At 30.1% G+C, this 17,212-nt stretch overlaps 14 protein-coding genes across 14 annotated transcripts; 5 read left to right on the forward strand and 9 right to left on the reverse strand.

Annotated features, from left to right (window-relative positions):
* Window positions 1–737: 737 nt before the first annotated feature.
* On the reverse strand, window positions 738–1,983 carry BX663DRAFT_553411 (uncharacterized protein; the record flags this gene model as incomplete). Its single annotated transcript, XM_051531446.1, has 4 exons — window positions 738–957; window positions 1,017–1,300; window positions 1,359–1,410; window positions 1,487–1,983. The coding sequence occupies 4 exons, from the start codon at window positions 1,981–1,983 to the stop codon at window positions 738–740; spliced, it is 1,053 nt and encodes a 350-aa protein (XP_051381159.1).
* Window positions 1,603–3,236, reverse strand: BX663DRAFT_562505 (uncharacterized protein). Its single transcript, XM_051531974.1, has 5 exons — window positions 3,101–3,236; window positions 2,941–3,039; window positions 2,802–2,881; window positions 2,385–2,553; window positions 1,603–2,182 (listed from the first exon to the last, which is right to left on the reverse strand). The coding sequence occupies exons 1-5, from the start codon at window positions 3,168–3,170 to the stop codon at window positions 2,097–2,099; spliced, it is 504 nt and encodes a 167-aa protein (XP_051381160.1). The 5' UTR covers window positions 3,171–3,236; the 3' UTR covers window positions 1,603–2,096.
* A 344-nt stretch (window positions 3,237–3,580) lies between these two features.
* On the forward strand, window positions 3,581–4,648 carry BX663DRAFT_515182 (uncharacterized protein). The gene is made up of 3 exons (XM_051528396.1): window positions 3,581–3,646; window positions 3,697–3,770; window positions 3,832–4,648. Exons 1-3 carry the CDS (start codon window positions 3,622–3,624, stop codon window positions 4,147–4,149), a joined length of 417 nt encoding a protein of 138 aa, XP_051381161.1. The 5' UTR covers window positions 3,581–3,621; the 3' UTR covers window positions 4,150–4,648.
* Window positions 4,649–4,878: 230 nt separating this feature from the next.
* BX663DRAFT_438014 (uncharacterized protein) lies at window positions 4,879–5,031 on the reverse strand (the record flags this gene model as incomplete). The annotated part of the gene is made up of 1 exon (XM_051523259.1): window positions 4,879–5,031. A coding segment is annotated over one exon (153 nt), but the record flags the coding sequence as incomplete, so codon positions are not given.
* Window positions 4,915–5,402, reverse strand: BX663DRAFT_515186 (uncharacterized protein). The gene has a single exon (XM_051528397.1). The coding sequence runs from the start codon at window positions 5,239–5,241 to the stop codon at window positions 5,071–5,073; it is 171 nt and encodes a 56-aa protein (XP_051381163.1). The 5' UTR covers window positions 5,242–5,402; the 3' UTR covers window positions 4,915–5,070.
* Window positions 5,403–6,000: 598 nt separating this feature from the next.
* Window positions 6,001–6,401, forward strand: BX663DRAFT_572487 (uncharacterized protein; the record flags this gene model as incomplete). Its single annotated transcript, XM_051532135.1, has 1 exon — window positions 6,001–6,401. A coding segment is annotated over one exon (234 nt), but the record flags the coding sequence as incomplete, so codon positions are not given.
* On the forward strand, window positions 6,201–6,557 carry BX663DRAFT_515188 (uncharacterized protein). The gene has a single exon (XM_051528398.1). It carries the CDS (start codon window positions 6,231–6,233, stop codon window positions 6,399–6,401), a length of 171 nt encoding a protein of 56 aa, XP_051381165.1. The 5' UTR covers window positions 6,201–6,230; the 3' UTR covers window positions 6,402–6,557.
* BX663DRAFT_437758 (uncharacterized protein) lies at window positions 6,441–6,593 on the forward strand (the record flags this gene model as incomplete). Its single annotated transcript, XM_051523245.1, has 1 exon — window positions 6,441–6,593. A coding segment is annotated over one exon (153 nt), but the record flags the coding sequence as incomplete, so codon positions are not given.
* A 466-nt stretch (window positions 6,594–7,059) lies between these two features.
* BX663DRAFT_487763 (uncharacterized protein) lies at window positions 7,060–8,140 on the reverse strand (the record flags this gene model as incomplete). Its single annotated transcript, XM_051524774.1, has 2 exons — window positions 7,060–7,784; window positions 7,888–8,140. 2 exons carry the CDS (start codon window positions 8,138–8,140, stop codon window positions 7,060–7,062), a joined length of 978 nt encoding a protein of 325 aa, XP_051381167.1.
* Window positions 8,141–9,742: 1,602 nt separating this feature from the next.
* BX663DRAFT_515194 (uncharacterized protein) lies at window positions 9,743–11,282 on the reverse strand. The gene is made up of 5 exons (XM_051528399.1): window positions 11,044–11,282; window positions 10,875–10,966; window positions 10,762–10,800; window positions 10,590–10,689; window positions 9,743–10,523 (listed from the first exon to the last, which is right to left on the reverse strand). The coding sequence occupies exons 1-5, from the start codon at window positions 11,191–11,193 to the stop codon at window positions 9,936–9,938; spliced, it is 969 nt and encodes a 322-aa protein (XP_051381168.1). The 5' UTR covers window positions 11,194–11,282; the 3' UTR covers window positions 9,743–9,935.
* Window positions 11,283–11,316: 34 nt separating this feature from the next.
* Window positions 11,317–12,344, reverse strand: BX663DRAFT_115115 (uncharacterized protein). The gene is made up of 3 exons (XM_051521504.1): window positions 12,326–12,344; window positions 11,689–12,217; window positions 11,317–11,610 (listed from the first exon to the last, which is right to left on the reverse strand). The coding sequence occupies exons 2-3, from the start codon at window positions 12,031–12,033 to the stop codon at window positions 11,563–11,565; spliced, it is 393 nt and encodes a 130-aa protein (XP_051381169.1). The 5' UTR covers window positions 12,034–12,217; window positions 12,326–12,344; the 3' UTR covers window positions 11,317–11,562.
* Window positions 12,345–12,353: 9 nt separating this feature from the next.
* Window positions 12,354–13,136, forward strand: BX663DRAFT_487766 (uncharacterized protein; the record flags this gene model as incomplete). The annotated part of the gene is made up of 4 exons (XM_051524775.1): window positions 12,354–12,408; window positions 12,469–12,582; window positions 12,668–12,669; window positions 12,726–13,136. The coding sequence occupies 4 exons, from the start codon at window positions 12,354–12,356 to the stop codon at window positions 13,134–13,136; spliced, it is 582 nt and encodes a 193-aa protein (XP_051381170.1).
* Window positions 13,137–13,251: 115 nt separating this feature from the next.
* BX663DRAFT_437863 (26S protease regulatory subunit 8) lies at window positions 13,252–14,643 on the reverse strand (the record flags this gene model as incomplete). The annotated part of the gene is made up of 4 exons (XM_051523250.1): window positions 13,252–13,756; window positions 13,836–14,287; window positions 14,359–14,456; window positions 14,520–14,643. 4 exons carry the CDS (start codon window positions 14,641–14,643, stop codon window positions 13,252–13,254), a joined length of 1,179 nt encoding a protein of 392 aa, XP_051381171.1.
* Window positions 14,644–15,784: 1,141 nt separating this feature from the next.
* Window positions 15,785–16,371, reverse strand: BX663DRAFT_515199 (uncharacterized protein). Its single transcript, XM_051528400.1, has 2 exons — window positions 16,220–16,371; window positions 15,785–16,155 (listed from the first exon to the last, which is right to left on the reverse strand). The coding sequence occupies exons 1-2, from the start codon at window positions 16,325–16,327 to the stop codon at window positions 15,931–15,933; spliced, it is 333 nt and encodes a 110-aa protein (XP_051381172.1). The 5' UTR covers window positions 16,328–16,371; the 3' UTR covers window positions 15,785–15,930.
* Between the last annotated feature and the right edge of the window lie 841 nt (window positions 16,372–17,212).

Consider the following 17,212-nt stretch of genomic DNA (forward strand, 5'->3'; position numbering starts at 1 on the left):
GACTATTCATTTCATCCATGTAATTTTTTTTTTTTTTTTTTTTTTTTTTTTTTTTTTTTTTTTTTTTTTTGCAAAACATATCCTTAAACAAATGAATTTAGAACTTCTAAATCGAGAAAAGTTATTTAATTGGCTATTTGAAAACCGCAAGGGAGAAAGTCGAATGCAGTTTTTCACTTTGAATTCAGACGACGAATTAAAATTACTTTTCAGATGATTTATTTACCTTTTTCGGATGAAATAAAAAAGGAAATTCAGATAAAAAAAGTTAGCTTTAGACGAGTTTCCAACAAGAAATCATTCATACTTTTAAAAATGTAAAGACTGTTGGAAAAAAAAAGATATAGAACTTACGCTGTACGAACGTATGAGAGAGTCGTATCAGTCACACGGGGATGGTTCATCAGTGGTTACGTCTTTACGCTTGAATTGGCTGAGACGCTGATTATTATTTTTCAAAGCAAAATAAAAACAAGTCCAAGATGTTATGAGTTGCCATAATGTCACGATTTCACACAATATTACAAGTGTTTTGTTGACACTGTAATAGTGTGTGTACTCTTCGCTTTGATTTTTTGGTCACCACATTCTTGACATTTCTGATCTTGCACTTGTTGCAGATTTAGCTAGTGAGGTGTTCATTAACCATTACTACTTCTAACTGCTGTCCACAATACCTCTTCAACGCTTTTGTAATAGTTCTGACCGGTGACAACCTGTTGCCTCGTGAACTAGTATTAAACCACACCATCTCCCAAAGCAATGATCGTTTTTACTGGCCTTTCTTTATGGTCGGTCGGGGTAGGTGGATAGAATCTGCTTACATTATTAATAACCGGCTTTACACCAGTAGATGACTTCTGATGATATTTGCTGCTGTTATAGACGAACCTCTTGCAAATCTCATGCACACCTTTTTGTTTCTTCATGTAATATTGGAATTTCAGTTTGAACTTCCTATAAAGTTTCTCTTTTGTAAGTGAACAAGTAAACTATTATAGTGTCTAAACACTTACCAATTATTCTTGTTATAATACTTTTTAATATCGTCATATAACGTGAGTCTTTTTTTGCATGCTTTAATAAAATCTTTGATATTTGATGTCTTCAATGAGCTCAGGTTTGATATTTTCGAATATTCAGCCATGTGTTGCTTCTGATGCTGATTTCGTATAAACGTTGCATCATTATAACCACATAAATAGTAATATTTACCTAAGCTGCTTGTCCTTTGCCTCCCAGATGTATCTACGGCGATGAAGATTGTATTGACACCAAACAGTACAGCCGTTTTTAATATCTTTAAGAAAGTCGGCTGGTTGTTTTTCTACAGAAACTTCTTTTTTTTTTTCCTTTACCACTTGAGAAAAAAGAAAAGAAATAGAATACCCATCAGTAAGCACGACATTTCTATACATTGATTAATGAATTAAATTAAACCAAACCAATACTTCTATATTTCAATACAACTGAAGAGTTGACTTACTTGAACTGCTTTCTTCCTTGTGAAAGACTCTCTCGAGGGCGAAATCCCAGATTAGAATAGTCAAAAAGTTTGTTGTAGAAACCTAATAGATCCGAATCGGTTTTAGTACTTTTTGAGTAATTTTCAATATTAGATTCCTTCACTAGTCGCCAAAAAGCTATAGCATCTATTTGGACCGACTTTGTTTCAAATGAATAGATCGGTAATAGAGTGAAAAACCGGTAGCCACGTTTATCCATATATTTTTCAAGTGTGAATGTTACATCAGCAATTCTTGACTTGACACTTGTGACAAACGTTTCCAGAGCAGGTAAATGAGGCTTGACTTTGGATAATTTCCGCCCAAGGATAAGTGGAACATTTGAATTAATGCTTTGCAGAACTTGTTCCTGCAAAGATTTGAAGCTTCTTCTATTGAGTATTGAAGTAAACGTTAGTTCTTTTGACTTCCTATAAATGTAGGACTTGGAAGCAACGGTGGCTGGTTTTTCTTCCATCATGTACACCTTTTCACTTATTTTTTTACTGAAGGTAAAAAAAGCCATTTAAAGAATTGATGTGATTGAGAGTACAGATCTTCTGAGTTACAGCTTAATGCTTGATAGCTAGATCATAATGACTCCATCTTTTGTACAATCTCTTCAAAATGTTGATTTTTTTTTCGACAAATGGCGGCCATACGGATTTCTGCTTCAGCTTTAGCGAATAGATATAGTTAGCTAGAGATCTTCTTTCGTTAACAGATAAGTCCTTGCAAAAAAAAATGTAGAGTTTTTATCGGACAAGTATTTTATAAAGAAGTGAATTGTTCTCCTTTCGTGGTTCTCACATACGTGGTTGTGTATGAGTACACAGTATTGTTTGCATAAAACGGATAAAATAGAAGAACATCCAATACTCTTGAGGGATCGTAGGATTGTGTCATCAATTTCACATTCATTGCAAAACTCAATAAAGTATTGTTGAATATAACTGGGAGACTTTTTGCCTTTACCAGTGATGACGGTAAAGATGGAGTAGACATCATTCTGACTTATAATCAGAACTTCTTCACCCTTCATTAAGAGCTTCAAAAAAAAAAAAGGTAGATGATAAACAACGATCCTACTCACATCACTTTTGTTGTATGTGCCATGACGAGAGATATTTGATCAATGAGCTTAGCGTCTCTACAGATGTTTTTCAGGGAGCATTTGATCACAAAGATCTCTCTTTTCTCGTTTGGACTGTGCGTTGGTTCTTTTTGCTTTTTTAGGGGGCATGCATTGCTGTTTACTCTTATATGGGTGTTTGAGCCGCATTTACACTGTTTTACTTTATGTTTTACTGTATTCGTTTCTTCCACTGTATTGCTTGCTATTTCCATTCTAAAGTTGATCAAGTTACGCTTTTTTTCTATTGTTTTTTTTTTTGTATCTTCTTTGAAATATGAGGTGAATCACTAGAAGAAGAACTTGTACAAGCAAGTGATATAGAGGTAGTAGAAGCAAATGGCGTAAAAGCACGTGAAGTTGAAACAAACGTCGTCAAAGTAGGTGTATCATGATCCACATCTTTAAAAAAAAAAAAAGTACGGCACATACTCTCTTGCTATGTATATTTTTTGATACTTACTCGTTAAAGTCTTCTTTCCTTTTGATATCGTTAAATCGTCAATTGGATTATTTTCACGCTTTCGCTTCATTATATACTATAGAATCTTGAATGTTGTTGAAGTGTTTGAAGAAGTTTTTTTATTTTATCCGAAAAAGGTAAGCAAATCATCTGAAAAGTAATTTTAATTCGTCGTCTGAATTCAAAGTAAAGAAAAAAAAGATTCATGTTGTTGTTCTCCTCCTTCTTGAATAACAGCCAATTAAATTCATTATTTTTTATTAGGAGTTCTAATTTGCTTTTTTTTTTTTTTTTTTTTTTTTTTTTTTTTTTTTTTTTTGTTTAATCTCATTCATTATTTGAAAAAGACTGTATTTATAAAAGTCGTTTGGATTGTTTTAGTTTAAATCGATTCGGTAATAAAAATTTTTTCTTGTATAAAAGCAATTGCAAAGTTATTAAAATTCCACTCTTTTTTTTTCTTGTTTCTTTTTTTTTTTTTTTTTTTTTTTATATTTTCTTAGTTGGATCAATTTATTAAAATGGCATATCAATTTGGCGGCAGCTGTAAGTTTTCTTCATTTAATTTTTGTGAAAGGATCTAATCAAATTAATAGTGTTAGCAACACAGAAATTATCAAGTCAAATAAATGTTAATAAACGTAGACTAGAAGAAGATGATATTGAAGAAGTAATTATTATTATCATTATTAAAAAAAAATACAATTTATATTCATTCTTTAATTTAATAGCATATCGTGACAAAACGTTACTTTGATTTAAACACACAATTTTCTCCTAACCAACAAGAGGAGAAGAATTTACCTGCTATTACATATGCTTCACCAGATTATAGACCACTACCACCCACTGAACCACCTCTTTGGCTTCAACCTATAACTGCTGCTAATTCACCGATATCTACTACAGAAGATGATTCTGAAGAAGATGATTTACTAACACCGTTATATTTACAACAAACCAATACTAAATCAAATGTTGATTATTGGAATAGTAATAATAATAATAATAACGATAGTATGCTTGTTGATCAATGGCAACGACAATAATTTCCCCAGAAAAAAAAAATTCTACCCCTTATTTTTTTTGTATATATATGAAAAAAAAATGCTTTTCCTTCTCCTCCACAATAATATATATATATGTATATGCATATGCACAACACACACATGTATGTAAATATGAATATATTCTTACGTATACATATAATTATAAATTTCCTTTTTCACTTCGATAATGTGCATACACATAAAAATAAATAAAAATTTACACACACCTGTTTTGATTTTTCCTGTTGAAGCCTTGTTGTTGTACACACCCTTCTCCGGACGCATGATAAAAATAATAGCCGGACCACCAATTTGTTTGATATAATGCATGAATATAAGTGGCTTTGAATCTAATTATTTCACTTTTACATTTTTTTTTCTACTACAGAAGCCCTTATCCCCCCCCTTCTCCTCCTTTTTTTTTCATATTGTTACTACTACGAATCCATTTAATTCAGAAGAAAAACATGTCATGTTTCATGATTCTATTTAACATCACTACTCCTATTACTACAAAAAAAAAAAAAAAAAAACCATCCCTGTATTTATTTATATTTTTTTTTTAATTAATTTTTTTTTTAAAAAAAAAAGGTTAATAATTTCATTATTTCTTAATTAATAAAATATCTGCATACAGTCGTTCCAACGCCAGAGGACGGGGGGGTTTTTATTATTTATTTCTTCTAAAAAGCAGTTTTTACGCTTGGTGAAGTAACATTTTATAATGGCTCACCACATAAGCACTTTGTAAAGCAATTTAGCAGAGTGCTGAGCAAGTGCTTGCTGATCTTTAGGAGGAACAAAGTTACAAGCTTCAGTAATTCGAGTAGCCAAATCCTCAGTAGCTTCAAATGAGCTACACTTAATCTTATTTTTGACAATTACTCAAAATTCTCCTATTTGGAGAGGAGGAGGTTAAGCTCAGGGAGAATAAGGAGGGAGGGAGGGAGGGAGAGAGAGAGGGAGGTAGACACTTTTGTACCGCTCTCCTTTGCAACTACCATCCTCGTCAATTTGATTGGATGTATGGATAGGTGCATTATTTATTACGATGTAGTAGCCCTTTAACTTCAGGAAAACAATCCATTTCATTCATGGGGAGTTTTTTTTTTCAAGAAACCTCAAATAATGACCAATAATAGTACCTTTTGAAGCTAGCTTCTTGTTGTTATGATTGTAGTTGTCTTTATAACTAAGTTAATAGAAATAAACCATCATTTATTTACAGAATAAAGAGGCTATTCAAATAAAACTAGCATATTGTACTTCATAGCATAGTGTTCATTCTACATTCAGTTTTAATAATAGTCATTGTTAGTATATTCGAACACTAATAATAATTATATACATAATTCGAACAGGATTATGACTAGTGTATTCAATTACATAATCATCTATGAGCCATACATATCATATATCCATTGATAATGTTGAATATTGTTATGTAATAAGATCTTATACAATGATAACTCATAAATAATTGGTATTGTTGCAGCTGAACATTTTTACTGAGAATTAATATTAACGCGTTGCTTACCCCAGAAATAAAAATTAGGTATATTATTCGTAACAGCGACAACTCAGGGAGAAAAAAGAATAAAGATATATCTTATTGATTGTAGAATTGTTCGGAGACAATATGTACACTGACAGCATTTACACATAATGCTTTATTATAACAGTATTCACTTATCCAAATCATACTTCTATTAATATCACTTACCTTGCAAAAAAAAAAAAAAAAAAAAAAAAAAAAAAAAAAAAGGCATATAAATAGCCCTCATCATTTTTCCATATTATTTTTCTAGGTACAAATTTTGTATTATTTTTCTTTCAGTAAACTATACAAAGTTTTTACAGACTTGTCTTTTCTGTTTTCTCTTTCCTTATCTTTTGCACATAAAACAGTCCATTTTTTTCTTTAAAACATCACAGGTTATCTTGGTATCATTAACAACAATGACTACTATTAGCAGAGAGCGTGCAATATGCATGTTCTACCATAAAGATTATGACAAGACTAAAGCCATTGAACTACTCGATGCTATTGAAAAAAAAAAAAAAAAAAAAAACTCCCATGAATGAAATGGATTGTTTTCCTGAAGTTAAAGGGCTACTACATCGTAATAAATAATGCACCTATCCATACATCCAATCAAATTGACGAGGATGGTAGTTGCAAAGGAGAGCGGTACAAAAGTGTCTACCTCCCTCTCTCTCTCCCTCCCTCCCTCCCTCCTTATTCTCCCTGAGCTTAACCTCCTCCTCTCCAAATAGGAGAATTTTGAGTAATTGTCAAAAATAAGATTAAGTGTAGCTCATTTGAAGCTACTGAGGATTTGGCTACTCGAATTACTGAAGCTTGTAACTTTGTTCCTCCTAAAGATCAGCAAGCACTTGCTCAGCACTCTGCTAAATTGCTTTACAAAGTGCTTATGTGGTGAGCCATTATAAAATGTTACTTCACCAAGCGTAAAAACTGCTTTTTAGAAGAAATAAATAATAAAAACCCCCCCGTCCTTTGGCGTTGGAACGACTGTATATAATCTTCAAGTTCTTCTTCTCCTTCAACGAGTATAAACCATTATCCGACCTATTCCATATAAAAAAAAATCGGGATTTATAACCGAAAAAAAAAAAAGAAAAAAAGTAACTATTATAGAAGATGTCATTATGTTTATAAATAAATGTAATACTACTACATGTAATTCTTGATTGAAAAAAAAAAATCAACAAGTGTTACCACTAATATTATGAGTAGTTTAGTCACACTAGTCTTTTTTTTTGATTTTACTTTTTTTTTTTTTTTTTTTTTTTTTTTTTTTTTTTTTTTTTTTTTTTTTTTTTAAGTATATGATTTATTAAATCTCAGTAAAAAGGAAATAATAATAGAATTAACATGATAATTTATTAATTAGTAGTAGTGGTAGTAGTTATTGGTGTGGGTAAAATATCATCGTCATCAAATTTTTGTGCCCAGTGGATCAGCTTTAAGGTATCTGTTAATGAAAGATCATAATTTAAAAAATGTAAAAATTCGAGTTCCATACGTAATATTTGAAATTGTCTTTCTTGTGTAGTTTTTGATTCTTTTTGATTTGAAGACTGGAAATAATGATATTTAAATGGATCAGATTGAGAGAATGATTTTGGTGATGTAGGTGGTGAAGGAGGTAAGTGATTTGTAGTAGGTGGTATGATGGGAGGTAATTGTGTTGTAAGGGTATCTTTGATAGTTGATCTTTCTGCTGATATTAAAGTAGTAGTAGAAGTAGTAGGAGTAGAAGTAGTAGTAGTGTCGATAATAGATCGAAGATTAACATGCATGTATTTAGCAGCCATCATATAAGCAACTAACACAAGTCTCTGTCCACATCCTGCTGTACCTTTGATATGATGATATCTTTGTTTTAATCTTTCAATATATCCAATTGCAATTAATAAAGTGATACTAGGTGAGACAGATTGAGTTGGTATATTATTTCGACAAAATTGTCGTAGTGCTTCATCAAATGGCATATCAGGACATAATAAAGTAGAATTTAAAAGATTATTAATCAATTTAACTAATCCGTCAATTGCTTCTTTGTCAGCCTTTGCTTCCCATGCTTTCACAACAAATAAAGCAAGTTGTACTATAAATAAATGTATATAAATGTGTATATATAAAGGGAAAGGGAAAGGTTAATTATCCATCATGATTTATATTAAAAAGAGTTGCATATAGGGTATACTTACAAATACATTCGGAACTTAATCTACGTCTTCCATTCATTTGAATCGCTTGAAGTAATAAACAAGCTTGACTATGGTTAACACTATAGGCTGCTGCTTTTAATCTATTTTCTCGATCATCTATGATTGGCAATAATTCCTTTTTATTAGCTTTTTTTAAGTTTGTATCATAAGGTGATGTGGTTGCAATTTGATATGTGTCAATCCTTCTATTACTGCTTTGACGATAACTATATAAATTAATTTTTGCCTTCATGAATTTGTTAATAAAATAGAATAAAATATAAAATGAAAAATAAATAATAATTTGATTTTTTTTTTTTTTTTTTTTTTTTACATATATATACATGTTACAATATCAGCGTAAATAAACATCCGTTTTTTTTTTCTTTCTTTCTTTTTTTGCATAAACTGGGATTTTCAGTTCTTTTTTTTTTTTTATCCAGCTAACCAATGTTTGTTCGATTTACTCGAATGAATTGTAATTAACCGGTTAAAACGATGAACCGAATAATATATATTTTTTGTCATTGTAATTCTTTCTTTTCCTCATAAGGAAATCCGGATTCGCCCCTCACGCCATAATACTTTTTTATTTTAACTTGACGATATTCATAACAGTAGTAGCCATGTATAGTAATATAATAAATAGTAATAATATAGAATGAAACTAAAATAAAAACAAAAAGAAGAAAAGGAAATGGGATTATTACTCTATGAATCAAAGCTGGTTTTTTTTTTAAAAAAAGAAAAGAAAAATTAAGATTCGGAAAAGTAATCTTGATCTTCTTCGTTTATTATAAATAGTAGCAGAGTAATAATACTTTATAGATTTATACACGGTTTCTTTTTTTCATTGGTGTACAACGTCAACATTTTTTGATAAACACATACACACACACACACACAAAAAGGTAGCTTAAATATACAAATATACATATTTGTTAAACCCAGATCAAAAAATAGTGTGGACAAAGAAAAAAAAAATTATGTATGTATGAATGTATGGAATTCCCGTATGTATAAAGTCTATTTCTTAGAGAGGAAAAAAATAAGGATTTTTGCTTACGAAATGAAAATAATAGATTTTTTAACCGAAAAGGATTGTTCTGTTTTTTCCTTTTTCTTTTTTTTTTTTTCTTTTACGGAAAGAAAGAGGAGATTCTCGTTATACAGTAAAAGTAGAGTACTAATACGAAACTTTGATTTTTTGTCATAAAAAATGATTGTGTTAATGAAAATAATAATAATGAAAATAAAAAAGACTGATGTCGATTATGTAACTCTAATAAATAATATAAAAGCTAATACATTGATGGCTGATAGTTATTCTCTTTTATACTACAACAAGTAGCTAAAATAGAATGGTGCAAATAATAATAATAGTCAGAAACGAGGCTTATTCTTCTCAATCTTTTTTTTTTTTTTTTTTTTTCTGTCTATTTTGATTTCAAACTGCGCAAAAGGGCTTTAATCATAATAATAATAAAATAAGGGGCAATAGTAAGACTATCTGGACAACAAACAATGAATTCTATACTATTTTCTTTTATAATAAAGAAGAAAAGAAAGTCATACTTTGTACATAATGATGCTTTTAATTAAACACGTTATCATCAATAACTGCTACTTACTTTATATAATAAACAAAAGAAAAAAGATCATTGAATCACTATGATTGGTGGAAATTACCAAAAAAAAATGGCAAAAATATATACCCAGCCACTTTCTATTTAGTAAGACATTTTATTATACGTTACAATAGTGCGTATGTCTCAGATTGATTACTGATTTAATACTGAATACATAATAAGTGCTCCTTTTTTTTTGTGTGTGAAAGTTTACAACACCATATTATTATTATTATTAGACATACTACAGAGACATGGAGGATTTCATTCCGTTTTGTTTCTAATATTCATTCCTACTTGTTCTTTCTCCATTCTAAGGAAACATAAATGTATATGCATGCATGCATGCTCAATATAACTTTTGTTAAAAATGAACAAGTAGTAGCACGAAATATTATTTTTTTCTTTTTATTTGTTTATTCATGTTTCATATTTTGAATGGTCTTTTGCAACCCTATTACGATGTTCATAAGTACCGTCTAATCGATTACGTAAAAGTTCACCTGCTGTGATAGGATCTTGGGTGGTTTGATCGACACATGGTGAAGGTAAAGGGGATAAGACGACATTATCATGTGAATGAACAAAATAAGGTATTGAATAACGATCGACGTGATGGTGTTCAGGTAAGAATACGACACGATGTTGACTAGATTTGAATAATCCATTTGTCCAAAGTTCCATTTGATCTCCTACATTGATCATAATAGCCTCCTTTATGATAGGCGCTTTAACCCATTCTTGATCCTCTTCCCCCCATACCTCTAAACCAGGTACATCCTTTTGAAACAAGAGTGTGATAGATCCATAGTCAGAGTGAGCACCTGCATAGACAACAGGCTCTTCGTCTTTATGACGACTAGAAGGATATTTGAGAAAACGAAGAGTATGTGGGCAATGATGATAGGTGTGTTTATTTGAAAAGAAATATGTGCCGCCTTCTTCTATTGGAATTTCTAATGCGATAGCGAATATTTCCAATATTTGAAGAGCCAATTGATGGCAATTCTAGCAGTAGAATTTTAATATATAACATAATTATAGAAGAACTTTTTTTTTTTTGTTTTCATTTACTCTAGAGAATTGTTCCAAAAACTCGATATGATTTTCAAATACTTGTGGCAAAGATTCCATTAACTTTATACTAGTAAAATCTCCAACAAAATTAAACCCTCTATTTTTTTTTTATAAGAAATGAATCATTATTATTATTATTAGAAAGAATGATGTATATAAAGATACATACTCTTTATGATCGCCTTGTTTTTGATGTTGAGGATCTAAACTAATAGTTTATACACGTTAATTAAATTAGAACATGGTCTTTATAGATATATGAATATCGATATATTTATATACGTTTCACTATAGAGTTTAAAATAACCATGGTTCTCTTGGTTTATTGAGTATTTCTCTTTTTCTTCCTTGGGCAAATCAAAGAATTGCTTACTCTATCAAGTTGTTGATTCGTTTAAAATAATACCAGTGTATTATAAAGCATCATTTATATATATATGCATATACATACCAGTTCAAATGCTTTATCAATATCATTCTGAGAGAAACCATGATTTATGATATAAAAGAATCCAATAGATTTACATGCATCAAATACTTTCTGTACAATTTCCTTAGAATTTGTATTGTAATCAGCAAAGTCAATAATAGGAATCTTCATTATATAGTTTTTATGTATTTATAAAGAAGAAGAAGAAAAAGATAATAATGCATGATAAGAAAATCTATCACAACAAAATTTAATTGCAGCAGTCCAAAATAAATAAAAGGGCTATTGTCGATGGTGGGTATTAACACATAATAATATAAATTCTATATTTCTGCAATTTATTTCCTTAGCGTATATTTTGTAAAGAAAAAAAAAAAAAGAGGGAGAGGAAGTAAAATGTCCTTTATATATATATATGAATATAGAAATAAATATAAATACATATAAATATATGAATATGTATATATATATACATATATACGTGCGTGTGCGTGTGTGTATTTGCTGTTGTAAAATATTATATACAAATAATGTGTGCCCTTAGAATGGCATTGAAGTCTTTTGTTTTGCCAATTCCTTTAATTTATCCTATAACAAGAAATAGATTTAATAAACAGTCTTTGCAGTACATGACGTTGTTTTATATGTATGTATCTATCAACTTACTTCCTCCCATGCTTGAATGATTTGTGGCATTTTCTCTAGATTACGTTGAATCATAGCTTGTCGTTCAGCACGCATACGTTCGTGTTTTTCAAGTTTATTTGGCTTATAACGAAGTGGTTTTTTGACGCTAATGGGTGGTAATCCAATCGATTCAGGCTTTATGTTTGTCTGTACACATGCTTTACGTAAATCATTTTGAAGGCGTCTCGATACCTGAGGTGGTCTCCAGAAGGATCGTCCTTTTTCAGCATTAAACACGAGTTGAGGCTTTATATCCGCTTCTGTTAATTTAACTTTGCTTACTTTTGATAATAGTTTAGATGAAAATTGACGATAGGTTGACATTTGGGTTATAATGTATATAAAAAAAGAAGCTCTTCCAAGGGGTAAGCCTGGGAAACAGAACAGGGTGCAATTCTCCACATAAAAAAAAAAACTTGTCACTGAATAATAATAATCCGGCCCGATAATGATTTATAAATAATTAATTTCATATAAATATATACTGCACTACTGCTATATCTCGGCTCTTCATTATCATGTAAAAAAAAAAAAAAAAAAAAAAAAATAAAATAAAATAAAAAAAAAAAAAATAAAATAAAATAAAATAAAATAAATAAATAAATAAAATAAAAACCTTCTCCATTCGTTTCCCCCCTGTTAAAATGAGCAGAAGTAAAGAAACTATCCAAAGTGTCATTGTTGGTTCAAGCATTGCTGGTAAAAACAAAACAAAACAAAAAATATAATATCTTGTAGACTTATTTATTATTATTTTAGCTTTAGCAGGAGCTACAACAGGTGCAACTGCAGCTGTCTTGAAGAATGCGCCTGTAAAGCAATGGACATTGTCAACAGGTTTAAATTGTGGCATATTTGGTGCAACTTTCTTTTGTAAGAATTAAATAGTTATAAACATATAAACATAGTTTCATACTGATTAACATTTTTTTTTTTTTTTTTTTTTTTTGGCTTCAAGTGGTTAGAGAGACGTTTATCACATATCAAAGAAAAAAAATGCACAGTTTGGTTTAAAGGATTCTGAAACAAAAGATTTTGATGCATTATTTAGTAGTACAATGGCAGGTGCAACTACGGGCGGTTTACTTTCGGCTGCTTATCGTGGACCAAAGACAGTTGTGTCAGGTGCAGTTATGTTTGGCGCTATTTGTTCTGTTCTTCAAGTCATCTATACAGCAGGTAATCATTGGCGTCAGGAATCTATTCTAAAGGGGGCTGGATTCAATGATCGTTTACGGACTAGTAAAGAAGAGATAAAAGAGGAAGCATATAGCTTTTTAAATCATATTCATATGCCTAGCTGGTTTCCTATACATCGACTTTCTGAACAAGAATATAATGAATTATTAGATACCAGACTACATACTTTAGAAGCTGAATTAGCTGAATTAGAGAGAAAATTACAACGAGAAAATAAAAATAAGTAAATATTCCTTCTTCTATGTGTACTTAATAAGAATGAAGAAATATGTATATATAAAAGAGAGAGAAAGAGAGAGAGAGATAGTGTTTATTTGTATAAAATTAGAGATAGAGAAAAGTCTACTTCCAGAGCTTCTTCAAACTTGTATTAGCATCAGAGTCTTTCTTCATCACTTTAGCAACTGACATTTCAAAGTCTTCTTGAGTAACGTGAACACGACGTTCACGTAAAGCAAACATACCAGCTTCTGTACAAACAGCCTTTACTTCAGCACCACTACTACCACTCATCTTTTCAGCAATTTTACGAAGATTGATACCACGAGTTAAATTCATCTTGCGAGAATGAATCTTTAAAATATCAGCACGTGCTTCTTCACTTGGTGGAGGGAATTCGATCTTACGGTCAATACGACCTGGACGTAATAATGCAGGATCTAAGATATCTATACGATTTGTAGCCATAATCACCTTAATATTCTTTGTTGCTTCAAAGCCATCTAATTGATTTAGTAATTCAAGCATCGTTCTTTGTACTTCAGAATCTCCTCCTCCTCCACTTTCCATTCTAGCTGAACCAATAGAATCGATTTCATCCATAAAAATAATTGAAGGAGCATGTTCTCTATTGTTTTATTTATTTATTTTTTGTTAACTGTTATACACATGTACCCTAATCGTTATTTTATTTTATTTTTTTTTACCTGGCCATCACAAACAATTCACGAACCATTCTACTACCTTCACCAATATATTTTTGTACTAATTCAGAACCAGAGACACGAATGAAACGACAATCTGTGTGATGAGCAACAGCTCTAGCCAAAAGTGTCTTACCCGTTCCAGGAGGACCATATAACAAGACACCTTTAGGTTGTGCAATACCAAGTGATTCAAACAGTTCGGGATGCTTCACAGGTAACTCGATCACTTCTTTAATTTCTTTAATTTGTTGATCAAGACCACCTACCATTTCATACGTGGAATCGGGTACCTTTTCAACCATCATAAGAGAGACGAGAGGATCAATTTTGTTGGGTAAAACTTTATGAAGTTGATAAGAATCATTACGAAGTGCAACACGTGTTGTAGGTGTTAATTGTGCAATGTCAATATCAGAAGCGAGATCAACAACAAATTTGCCTTCAGGATGAACCTATTCAAAAAAAAAAAGGGAATGAGAAATGAAAGAATAAATATAATATTCATACATGTTTGAAATCAAACCTTGACCAAGACTTTCTTTTTGCCCATGACTTTGACAACTTCGCCTACATAAGAACCAGGTTCTTGTAATAATTGAAGTTCTTCTTTTAAAAGACGTACTATAGACTAAGAGCTTTAGCTTAATGAACTAGGATAGGTACATGTATTATTTTTTTTGTTACCTTTAGCGTTTAAAGCATTTCTTTGTGCTTCTAAACGTCTCAAGTCTTGAGTCTTTTCATTTATAACTAATTCACATTCCTCAATCTTTGCTTGATAGTATGACTTTACTCCTTCTTTTTTCATTTTTTTTTATTGAAGTTTGTCGGATAGTATATTATTAAAAAAAAAAAAAATGCAAGCTGTTCTAAAAGGCCTTTCTCGAAAACTTGCGCGTCTCTATAAAATATAGCTCAGCTACTGCATAGTCACAAAGATGACGTAAATGTTTTATATAAAAAAAAAATCTATCGGGTAGTAGCAGAAGGTATTATAAAAATACATTAAAATTGTCCGAGTCGGTACAGAGAGGCGAATGAGAAAAGTACAAAAAAAAAAAAAAAAAGGGGGCTCATAATTCAAATCGAATCTTTAAATAACTGTATAAATGCTTAACAAAGGAGATATCACATTAAAATAACAAAAGATTTTAATATATTTTACGGGTATAAAAGGGCTTTAGAAAAAAAAATAACTATAGATCTTTAATTTCCCCCCCTCCTTTATTAGCATGGACAGTGAACGACCTATGTTGGGAGATAGTAAATCAAATATGACTTTATCAATTGTTATGTACAGGAAGCGATGCTTAGGACAGTAAGTCAACTCATTCACAAGCAATCATCTAAATACAAGGGCTATACTCTATAAGAGCCATAGATAATCCCGGGTTAATATAAATAGGATTTAATAGTTGAAGAGTGTTTTAGTAGTTTGATATCCTTTCCAAAATTATAATACTTGGCAATTTATACTACTATTGAGATTTTATCATAAAATATCTTATCTTTTCAGTCATAATGGTCATACAAAGCGTCATGTTAAAACGAATAACGTGTTAAGAGAACTATTAATACATTCGCTTTAGCATAACTTGTAGCTTACTTTTTTTTTTGGAATAATAAAGAACTTTTACACAGCAGTAAATAAATAAAATTATATATGTATATTGTTTGATATGTATAAAGATCTGAAAGTTGTATAATTTGCTTATTAATTCATATATGTGTATTTATACATGTATATTTTTGTATTTGACACTTGGGTAACATAAAAAAAAATCTAAAAAGCTAATTCAGGAAAAAAAAAAAGACTTGTTTGCCTAACTGCTTGCTTGCTTGCTTACTTACAAACAATAATTGAAATTGTATTATCAAAAGCTTACACTTTATTTTTATTTTAAAACTATATATTTGCATATAACGAGTAAAAAGAAGTATATTTATAAAAAAAAAAGAAAGAGTAACAATGGATGGGTATGTCATTTATACAAAAAGAAAAAAAAAAGAAAAGAAAGGAAATGCAAGGATTGGAGATATTATATATAAATATATATATAAATATATGCAAGTGAATGAGAAGATAGACCATCATTTATTGATATATAGAATGTGTTACTTCAGGTAAAAGACTTAATTGAAGTCGTAATTGATGTAGATCAAGTTCCCAACAAAACTTAAATTTAATACCATGAGTAGATTCACCAAAGACTTGCATCACTGTTTTATATTTCTGTTCGCATATTTCTACCGCAGTAAACGCAGTCGTTCTGTCTCCCTCATAATAAATGGATCCTTGAGATTCAATAGCGTAGTCAATCTTTTTATACAATAAATGAATGTCAATACGAATATAGCTTATTTCTATTCATATATATGTATACCTCTTCTTTAGCATTCTTGTATAATTTTTCTAATTCAGCTGAAGCATGTTCTAATGAAATGATAGATGGACAAAATAGAGTTGTATTTGGAGACAAGTAATTATCCATTACTGTATTGGATGAGAAAATAAGAGAAAAAGTAGTAGTAGTAGAAGAAGAAGAAGAAGAAGAACGACATCTTCGTTTTGGAAACCATTTATGAGGATTAATGGATAAACTATGATTGTCAGAAGATTGACATGAAAAGCGTTTTTGTTGTTCAGAGTGATGATTTAATGAAAATATACGAGCTGATACTGATCTAATACGTTTTGGAATACTTTCAGAAGAAGTAAACTTGATAGGAATAGTTTCCATATGAAAAGAGAAAATAGAATAGAAAAAAAAAAGGAGAAGGAAAGAATTAAAAAAAAAATGGATTATTTATATTTATTTGTTACTCCTTTCTATTATATTATTTTATATAGATTATGCAATGTACAACACTATGTTAAGCTTATTCAATCAATAGACGCCACTATATAATAACTTGGACTAAAATAAAGTTTTGTTCCTTAAAAAATAGGAGAAATAATAAAAAGGTAAGCAGTCATTCATATCCAAGAATGTTGGCATTTCTCTCTCTCTCTCTCTTTTTTTTTTTTTTTTTTTTTAATTGTACCTTAACTTACATATACACGTGCTAAGGCCAACTTACATACATTCATTACATTGCAGTATAACAACGATAGATTATTATATAATATACAGAACAAAAAAGTTATTCTTAATTCTATACTATATCCGATATAATAGTATCATATTAACTTTATTTGTTGTTGTTTCCGGATTCATAAGGAATCATTGAATTTGATTGGTAAAAATAAACCCCCCCAGGTACATAACACATGTATATTCTTCTCTATTATTGTTATTATTATTACTCAGCTGATCCAATCTCTTATGCTAACCTTGACTCCAGTACTTTTATGCATAATTTAGGATATATTAATT

This window comes from Cokeromyces recurvatus (assembly GCF_025118155.1).
Source record: "Cokeromyces recurvatus strain NRRL 2243 chromosome Unknown BX663scaffold_19, whole genome shotgun sequence".
Classification (NCBI taxonomy): Eukaryota; Fungi; Mucoromycota; class Mucoromycetes; order Mucorales; family Mucoraceae; genus Cokeromyces; species Cokeromyces recurvatus.